General features: G+C 30.0%; 2 protein-coding genes across 2 annotated transcripts; one reads left to right on the forward strand and one right to left on the reverse strand.

Moving 5' to 3' along the window:
- The first annotated feature begins 2742 nt into the window (after positions 1 to 2742).
- Positions 2743 to 5222, forward strand: LOC125071969 (39S ribosomal protein L44, mitochondrial). Its single transcript, XM_047682421.1, has 6 exons — positions 2743 to 2984; positions 3074 to 3352; positions 3818 to 3978; positions 4159 to 4285; positions 4649 to 4822; positions 5009 to 5222. Exons 1-6 carry the CDS (start codon positions 2915 to 2917, stop codon positions 5164 to 5166), a joined length of 969 nt encoding a protein of 322 aa, XP_047538377.1. The 5' UTR covers positions 2743 to 2914; the 3' UTR covers positions 5167 to 5222.
- A 5-nt stretch (positions 5223 to 5227) lies between these two features.
- LOC125071968 (centromere protein J) lies at positions 5228 to 10224 on the reverse strand. The gene is made up of 3 exons (XM_047682420.1): positions 6871 to 10224; positions 6252 to 6456; positions 5228 to 6110 (listed from the first exon to the last, which is right to left on the reverse strand). The coding sequence occupies exons 1-3, from the start codon at positions 10065 to 10067 to the stop codon at positions 5979 to 5981; spliced, it is 3534 nt and encodes a 1177-aa protein (XP_047538376.1). The 5' UTR covers positions 10068 to 10224; the 3' UTR covers positions 5228 to 5978.
- Positions 10225 to 10545: the final 321 nt, after the last annotated feature.

Here is a 10545-nt window from a genome sequence, read left to right on the forward strand (position 1 = left end):
TCTATTCTTTCATATATTAAAAACGAAAAGCAAATTTTGAATAGAGACATTGAAGTTTTATCGCATAAACAACAAAATAATTATAAAAGATCAATAACATTAACAAAACAACAATATGAAAAAGTAAAGAGAATTTTAAAACAGACTGTATCGTCTAAATTGAGTTCGGAAAAAAGAAAACGATATAGTATTAAGCATTGCAATGTTGTCTCCGTAGGAAATATTAAAGTTAGACGTAAAATAAAACGACAGTTACATTGTCACTGTGAAGTCCAGACAGACATGATATTTAAGTGCGTCGGAAGTCAATATGATCCGCAATGTCAAAATAAACCGATCTTTAAAAAGAGTGATACAAAAATTAATGATAATGTTTTAACCACATCGAAAAAAGATATAACAGAAAAGAAATGTGCATCTCGACATGTCATGTCCTCTATGGAGATTCGCTACGCAAGTGTTGGCTATATGAAACATGTATCAATGTCATCAATGCAGTTTGGAAAAGACACGGCTAAACCATTTCACGAGAGAAATGTGGAGAAAGAAGATAAAACTCTTCGCACATTATTCAAAGGTACCTTTGATTGTTACCATAATTTATGTCTGAGCTATTTTTACCATACAAATACGCGTTTCGCTTTGAATATTATCATAAATTATGTCTGGCCTATTTTTATCATAAAAATACCCGTTTCGCTAGAACTTTCAAAAAAAAAGAATAATTTCTCGAACATTAACATTGTATGCATTTTTTTCATATATTGCATCGTTGGAATTTTTCAACTGACAATTTTATTATATGGTATCACTAACCTTTATATAAATATTTAGCTTCTTGGGAATTTATACAAGGGCCTAATGCAGTAATGCCCAACGTAAAATGAACACCTGTGAGTTACTTCATTATTATTGTTGTTTTAATAGCATTTAACTATTACCTTCAGGGCCGCGAAAATGCGTTACACCTAATCTTGGCACATCGGAATTTTCATTAAACTCAAAGGAAGGTAGTAGGAACGGTTCTAACTATTCCATCAAGCCACCTCCGTACTCAGGTGATTGTAAAATAAAGAAGCCATTTCTACAGAGACTGTTGTCCTGTTTAGTGATGCGATCACGTGAATCATCTGATTTAAAGGATATCAAGAACCGACGTAAATTACCAATCCAAAACAGTTCATTAGATTCCTATTTCATAAGCACATCTTTAGGTGTAAGTATTAGTACTCACTACTTCCATTTAGGTTTTCGCTGATTTTGTTCAAACTATATATATTTTTTAGGCGTTAGAAATGTCGTCAACGCTTTATGATACATCAGCATCATTCTACAGCAACCATTCTATTATTCCAATTAATAAAACAAAAAAGGGGTTCTTTAACTCAGTGAGAGGATTTCTGACAAAAAATCAAAGGAGCTAAGAGTTATTTTATAACAATAATTGGTGTTAATTTTGTAATGTATACGATATGGAGTTTGTTATATATTTTTTTTAATTTTTGTATAAATTGTCGTATAATATACTTATTATGATTTTTATTGTAACTATATTTGTAAAAAAAAACCCAAGAGATTTATTCCGCAATATAGTTAAATATTTGCTGATACAAAATCTATATACTACATAGGTAGTCGAATTCACGTGTACATCTCTCGCGAAATGTTGACAATCAATGTACCGACAACGGGCTAGGCATATCCTATATATATTTTTTTCTAAATCAGTCACGGACTTATATACTTATACACCGACTGCCAGTGTTGCATATTACATTCTAATATTACACGCTCGTTTTACACATATAACATAAATACGATGAAACTGTGCTTCTATTTATCAAATAGAAAAAGCAACTGCCAGTTGCATTGCGCAGTTCTGACATGCACAGTTTTTGAGCAAACAAAGTATTCTGCAACAGGGATGTTATTCGTTTTGTAATTTCAGATCTAGATACGGATATATTAATAATATTTTACCGGTTTCATACGATTAAGAAATTATTTCGGATTATCCGATTGTTTCGGATGGTTTCAGTTACGGATATTAGATTATTTGGAAATTGTAAAAGAAAAAAATAACGAGATATGAATATGACTATTTGTAGATTATTGTTTAGTATCAAGTATAAAAAAAAAACAAATAGCTGTAAAATACAATTAGCTACTTTCTTTAAGTATAACATTTTAATATATGCAAAAACTACATTATTATAAATATATTAATGCTTACGGAATGATATTGTTATATGTTCGACAAAACTATGTAAACGGACTGCACTATTGACTTATATGGTATACGGATATAAAGTCAATGCACAAATAAATCGCTACCATATGTCTTTGCCGTAGGTACCCACCATTTTGTGTTATACTAATTAATTATATTGCTATCCCCCTGACTACATATTCCACCTTTTTCGCGAATTAGTTATGAAAATTTCAGGATGAATTCAAAGAGTTAAGAAAAATTATAATCCTAGATTAAAGTATTCAATTCTTCACAATGATCATATTATTATCTTTTTTGAAAATGTAACTTCTCACGTTTATTGATAATCTGCATACAGAAACAAAAGGGGTAGAAATATTTGTTTTTGGGAAAACATAAATTAATAGTATGGATTAGGTGCCAATATTCTTCTAATATTCTTTCTTGGGTTGTATGGCGTATACCTTAATCCTTTCCAAGAGAGAATAAAAAAATATTATGTCATTGTCATCTGTCAGTTCATTATTTCACAAACACAAGTTCTCAACTTGAAATTGAGCTGAAATTAAATAACATAACCTATCAAATTTATATTCATTTATAATTATTGTTAGATTACAACAACAGTATAAGTATATGGTGTTTGTGCAAAGCCATGTTAATTTTTCAGTAACATTCATAGGTGCATTATTATAACTAAAAATGGCATTTGTAAGACGTTTTACACCCTTATTAGCTAAAACTTTTTTGAATATTCCTATCAATACACAGGGTAAGTCACTAATAATGTTATCTATATGTGATATACAAGCATTTCAATGTTTTGAATAAAGCTATTTATTACCATATACTACTTCGTAGGTCGGAGGATACATCGTTGGGTATCACCAACCTTAATAGAATTAAAATATCGTGAAAAAAAGCAAGGCGGAAAAGTAATAAACCCCAGAAACACATTCTTAGAATGGAATTTAGAAGCCGAACTATACGCGTTTGGAAAGCGTCTCAATGAAGATTTTGATTCGGATCTTTTACTTCAAGCTTTTACAGATCGCTCCTATGTAATTAAAGAGGAAATGAAGCAAAAAGAGATGGAATTTGATTTAAAAATGAAAGATAACAGAGAGTTGGTTAAAGAAGGTAAAATCTAACAAAAATATGTGTAAAAATTATAAATATAGTAAAATCTATGTACGTAGTAAATATCAAGTTAAACATTACATATTAAATTTACAAGCCCTTAAATATGAACACAGATATGCCAAGGCTTAATATTAAGGCACAATATATGAATGAAATTATAAAATTTCTGTGTAAATCAATTTAAAAATACCCTTGATGAATATAATCATCATTATTGGGTCATATAATTTAGTTCAAATTTTTTGTTTTTTATTTTATTGGAGATTATTTGGTGCTATATATTAATGCTGATATAATATTACTGCAAGAAAAAGGATTGGTAGACTTGTTGCTGGCCGATTGAGAAATCTTACTGGTGTGTTTGTTTTCTGCTGCCAAAGTGTCTGCTAAGTCAATCACTACAAAAAAAAGTAATTAACTTTTCTAATTCAAAAAATAATAATTTTTCTTAATATTTTTCAGGTGAAAAATTTATGGAAGAATATATTAAACTTTACTTGGAAGCAGTTTTACCTAAGTTTCCAGTGGAAGGCATAGTTGGTATAAAAAATCATCTCATGAGTGAGAGTGTCCTTGCCAATATATCCTTGCACCTCGGCACAAAAGACATCATATTAGCTGCTGTAAGTAAGCTGTTTATCTTATCTATGTTTATATTTTTTTAAAAAGTCAACTTTGTTCTAAATATCCCTACTAGGCTTAAGCTTTCTCCTTTTTGGAGCTCATATTTATTAAAAATATAATGTATATATTGTATGCCTCTCATAACAACTAGTTACAAATCCTTTTTGAAATGTTTATAGGATTATCCTGTTGAACATCAAATACTAGCAAATACATTCAAAGCTCTAGTTGGAGCCTTATTACAATCATCAGGTGATGAACAAACTGGACATTTTGTAAGGGATTTTGTGATCACACAGTTACAAGGTAAAAAAATAAATCATAATTTTATGAATTAATGTAGTTTAAATGGGTCACATTAGAATGAGAAAAAACATTGTATAATGAATATATCATACAATGTTCAACAGCTTAAAAAAAGAGTTTGTTTATTAATTGTATGTTTTTGATTTTTTGCAATTTGTAATTATATTACCATAGTGACATATGTAAGCATTATTTACATTAAGACCCATAAACAAATTAAAATTATGTCCATGTGGAATAGAATTTGTTGATCTGCAATTCTAATCCTCTGGGCAAAAAATGAACTAGTGACAGACGTCACCATTGGAGGCAAATAAAGCAATAATGTGTTCTTGAAATGTTCTATTTGTTCACACTGTTTAGGTCAAGATATTAACGATTACTGGCACATTGAAGATCCTTGGACAATGCTGACTGATTTGATATCTAAAACGGGCAGTGAATTAGAACCCAGGCTGATTGGTGAAGTTGGAAAGAATACCTTACTTGCCTGTTATAGAGTTGGTCTTTATTTGGATAAGAAAATGTTATCTTCAGGTTGGTATTACTATATTGATGTTATATTTGAGTCATCTAGTTCTTTACTTTCAAAATGCCATAAAACTTTGGATAAAAAGGAAAAAAATTTTTTAACCATCACTGTTTTCATTATTGTTTTAACATTCCCAAATCTAGTATCGTAAATTGATATATTTGCTGTTTAAATAACAATTACAATTTTAGGCTTTGGTGAAACAGTAGCAACAGCAAAAGAAATGGCTGCAAGGGAAGCTTTGAAAAAGATTTTCGCCACGGAAGAAAATATGTATCCAATAAATTTCAAATTAAATGGAATACCAAAATCAACATCAGATTTAAGATACAAAATATCTGCAAATTGATTTAAGCCAAATAGTGTACGTAGAATAAGGTAATAATAATAAAAATCATAACATAACTTTTAGTCTTTTATTCCATTTATATACTTATTTATTAAAATAAATAACAAACATAGATATATAAAATCATACAAAATTTATTGACACTAGTAAACAAGAGCAGTCACATTAGATAATATATTAATTCTTATTAACTATAGCCCAGTTGCTATATTGAAAAGCGATTCGTTCTGCTTATGGGTTGTAGGATTATCTAATTGATATTTACATATTTGATTGAAATACTAGCTATTATATTCATACTTTGGCAAAGTATATCGAAATAATCAGTTCTCAAACGAAGGAGCGTTGTAAAGAATTTTAATAAGGGTAATAAGATTTAAGCAGGTTGTCTATCTAGATAATATGTATTCATGTATAAATGTTTAACTGCGGGTATCATTTCGTGCCTGGGTTTTCAAAATTATAAAAAATTTAAATTATTTATATATCGTCTTGAAAGTCATCAATACAAATTTGGTCACGCTACTGCAAGCGGGCGCACTGCGCGTTCCGTTGTAAAAGGTCGGATCCCGTAATCGGAGAATCGGGAGTCTGATAATATTCGTTATTCATACTGTACGATCTACGACCAAGCCTAGGTAGCCACGGTAGCTTCTGAATTACGCCTCATTGCCATTTCAAGTATCCATTAGCAAAACAAATTGTCTCTTCAATGTAGTAACCAGGCGTAAACGTTTATCTTTTATAAAAATATATTTTATTTCCAAATATAAAAGGCACATTAAATCACAGTAAACAGCCAAATTCGATACTCAACCAGGAGCAGAGTCCATAATAAGATTGCCATGTTTATCTTTAATTCTTATGCGACCAGAGGCGTAGCGTGTTTCTGCTGTGCCGTCATTGTAGACTAATTTTACACTGCCATCCGGAAATTCACGACGCTAAAAATAAAATTGCAATTTAATTATACTTCACTCATATTTTTTTGTATTTTATTGATATCATTTTAAAGCTTAAATTTATTGGCCTTCGTTAATTAAATTACTACTACTAAGTACTGTACTGTTTTTTTTTAATGGTACCTTGTGATCCTTGGCATGAACTTCAACTTGTCCATTAGCAAAGACAATACGTTGTTCACCAGTAGCGGATACAGTCAAAGAAGCACCATCTGGGAAACGCCACTCTTCACGCACATGTTCGTTCTTAGGGTCATAGTATCTTATACTTCCATTTGGTAGTTTAATTTCTGATGAACCATCCTTGTAACGCTTCTCAACTTGGCCACTGCAAACAATAATTTAATTAATATAAAAATAAAATTACTTTTTCGTTTGTTTTAGAAAATTGTAATATTTTATTTGCATATAAGTAATTATTTGATCCCAGGAAATTCTCGATTAATGAATAAAATTTATTTTTAATATACACTTCAATAATTAAACACTAGATATTTTTGTACTTCAGCGGATACTATTTTTGAGTGGTGTTGGTGAGTGGAAAAGAGGCAGTTGAGTACTAGATAAATATTCTAATTATGTAGCTTTGAAATTAAGTTTTCTAATATTTTATATAAATTGAAAAAGTGAATGCTAGAAAATAAAAGTTTTAAATGAAAAAGAAAAAACGGGAGACTTCATATACACTGTTAATACAGAATAACATTATAATAATGCAACTAAGTACACCCAAAAAACTTACTCAGGAAATTCCAATATTTCCAGTCCATCAGGATGTGTAGTATGAAAAGTCTTTGTTTCTGCATAATAATATTTAATTCTACCTTCGTTATAAAAGTTTTCTTTAATATCACCATTGTAATACAAAAACTTGCTATATTTGCCATCGGCCGACATGATCTTAACATTGCCATTTGGAAATCTAAGCTCTCTTGTGCCATCTGGCTTCCTAATTTCTGTTGGATTCAAATTTGTCTTTGATAAGGTTGTTTTACTTGACATTGGTTCTGGGCTAGGAATAATCCTATCAGAATATACTTCTTTATTTATTATAACAGTTCCTGATCTAAGGCTGGAGGAAGAATGGTTGCTCAAAATGGAGACTGGTGATTTACTTCTATGATTAGCATCAATATGGTTATCTGAATTATAGTTGAAGTTTTCGCTAAAATAGTTTGTAGGTGATGTAGATTGATGAGATCTATTGTATGGCATAGAAGGTGATTTAGATGTTCTTGAATGTGAGTGATTTATTTGTTGTGAATTTGTTGAGAAACATTTATCTACAGATTTCAATGAAGAGCTCTTGTTAGATTTTTCAATAAAATAATCACTATTACAAGAAAGTCTATCTGAGAGCTCAAAATGCGCTGACCCGTTTGATGATCGACCTTCTAGGGATGTTGATTTAAATCTATCATTATATAATTTTTCTAAATTGTTATCTTCATCAGTATCAGAATTACTGTTTGATATTTCAAAATCATTAGAATTGTTTTTGCTGTTACTATGATCATTATCTATATTATTACAGTCAATATTATCACTTAGTTCCATATTTTTATTTTTATCACTAAGTGAGTCTTTTTGACTAAAATATTTGGCATATCTGGAAGTAACATGCAGGTTTGGCACACTTTTTGCCCTCATTTTCATCATACCTTTTGCATTATTAGGATAACTTTTCCTATTTCTACTTCTACTTTGTCTTTCAATTTCAAATGCCTTATATTTTATGTTTGAATCTAATTGCACATCTGGTATAGAATCCTTGGAAGTCATAGTAGAAAGTTTTTTATTTATTTGCTCGAGATATTTAAGATTAGTTAATCTTCGTGTTATATCATTGCTATGTTGTATTCTCTTATTTTCTTTTTTCAGTTTTTCTACTTCATCTTCAAGATTTTTTTTATCTTTTTCTATTATTTTTATTTGATTACGTAGTCGAGCTATGGTAGATGTCGATTTGGCGTCTTTGATTCTTATTTCATCTTTCAAATCTTGAATTTCTTTTTTCAAGTTGATTACCTCATCTTTTTCCTTTTTATTTAATCTTCCTCTCATTTCTCTCACATATCTTTCATATGTTTGTTTTTGTTTATTAAGTTTTTCTTTTTCCTCAGCTAAATAATATTCTGATAGAATTTTTTCTTCGTTAAATTTTTGTTCGAAAGTATTTTTCTCTTCAAATAACTTTTGACGTTCTATATCAACTTCTTCTCTCATTCTAGTCAAATTGGCATTCTCTTTTCTAAATGTATCAATTTCATCCTCTAATTCTTTGAGTCTATCTTTTAAAAGCTCACTTGTGGCTATTAGCTTAGCATTCATCTCTGCCATGTTTGAATTCATTGCTTCATTTTCAGCTGTCAGTGTGTCATTGTGACTTATTTCTTTTTCTTCATTAATTTGTCTGTTAGGCTTAGTTCTTTGCATTTTTATAGTATCACCTTTTTCATTGATTTTATCTTCTTTAATGCAACTTACAGATATGTTTGCTTCTGTGATAGTTTGGCATGAACAGCAGCTTGATACAGAACAGTTTTCACTGCAGTCTGTACACTCACTGTTACATGTTTCAAGATCACTGGATGAGTTATCATTTCTTTTTCTGGATGCTACATCTGGCAATATATGCATTAAATTAGGATTTTTATTCAAACATTTCTGCATTACTAGTGGAGTACTCTCACCGGAACAATCCATACTGCTCTTTTTCAAAAACCGGTTAAAGAATGAATTGTCTATACTAAAACTTTCATGAGTGACTTTATTCTCAATTAGTTCAAATAAATTTTGTTCAGCGATTTCTCTATCCTGTTTTAATCTGGATAGATTTTCGTTGCTGCTTATATCCGATAGTGTACTTTTGGCTGGTGAAACAAAATTTTTATAATACTCACTTTGTTTTAATTGTCTCAAGAAGTCGTCCTGCTCTTTGGTAAATACTGAAGCCCATGTTTGGCCTCGGCTAGCATGTAGAGGTTGTTTCAGTTTACTAATAGCAAGTGTCTCTATATTTTTTGAAGATAAATGATTAGTAGATGTACTTGATGTTTGATCATTTTGTTCTGTTTCTCTTATTATTTCTTTTGGACTAAGAACACTGTCAACTTTGCTATTTGTTTTCTTAAATGAATCATGATGACTATCTTCTTTTAAGCCTGTTGTGTCTTTGTCTAATATTTGTATTTTAATGTTATCATTTCCAGGTAGTTTGTTTTTAGACTTTTTATTAACTACTTTGGAGACTGTTTTATTGCCAGATTTTTTTCTTTTCCAAGGTAATGATTTTGTATTCTGTATGACCAAGTCATTTTTCTGGATACCAAATCGGCCCATACCTTCACCTTTCCTAAGAAATGGCTTTTTGGTACTTTTCTTCTGGTTTAAATCAGTGGGTACTTCTTTTATAATCTTTTTTTCATTCTTTAACTTCTCTGTTATTAAAGTTTCGAAATCTTTTTTTGGTGACAGTATAGGCATTTCATCTAAAGATATTTGTTTTTTTGAAAGATTTCGTTCCACAATATTATGAGATTTTTCGCTATCCAGTCTTGGTGAACTTGAATTTCTGGATGAAACAGAATTAGCAATAAATTCAGATTCTTCGGATAAATTCAACACTGAAACACCTTCAATAACATTTTGCAAGTTTTCTTTTCTAAATAAAGGAGTTATGTTCGAATGTGATACTTCATTTGTTTCTTGAGAAGACTGCAACAAACTTCGGAAAGTATTATAACTTGTACTGTTACTAAATTGACTAACGATTTCAGTGATACTAGAAGTTATTTCAGGAGAACTTTCGTATTGGAGACGATGCTTTTGCAATTTACCGCGTTGTAAAATTTGTAATTGCCTGAGCACTTGTAAACGATCTAAAATTTGTGATGGAGATATCGATACATCGCTTTCTGAGTATGACTGGTCCATCATTATATACTACAAGAACGTATAAAAAATTACTTGTCCTTTTCAATCATAATATTAAACTCTAATGTGCCCACAAAGTAATACACAACAATCACAATTATTGAATATTAAATATACCAAGTATCAACAGAACAGTACATTTCAAATTTCTGTCAGAAATCTGAATAGAATTATAGAGTTGCCGTCTTCAACATTCTAACATTGATAGACTTACGATATTGCGAAAAAAAATAATGAGTATCTAGGGAATAATTGTGTTACATTGTGAGTTTTTGTAAGTGCTATATATTACACTTTTTGTGAAAATAACGAAAAGGATTTGTTTATTTTAGGCATGTACACATATAATGATCGGCTTATAACAGTTAAAGTAATAGGTATGTAGTATAGGTAGGTATTATTTAATTTGTAAAAAACGAATTTTTATTATATATGTTTGGTCAAAATAACACTAAAATTTGCCGTAATGTTTTAAAACATA

This window comes from Vanessa atalanta, chromosome 20, assembly GCF_905147765.1.
Source record: "Vanessa atalanta chromosome 20, ilVanAtal1.2, whole genome shotgun sequence".
NCBI classification, from domain to species: domain Eukaryota; kingdom Metazoa; phylum Arthropoda; class Insecta; order Lepidoptera; family Nymphalidae; genus Vanessa; species Vanessa atalanta.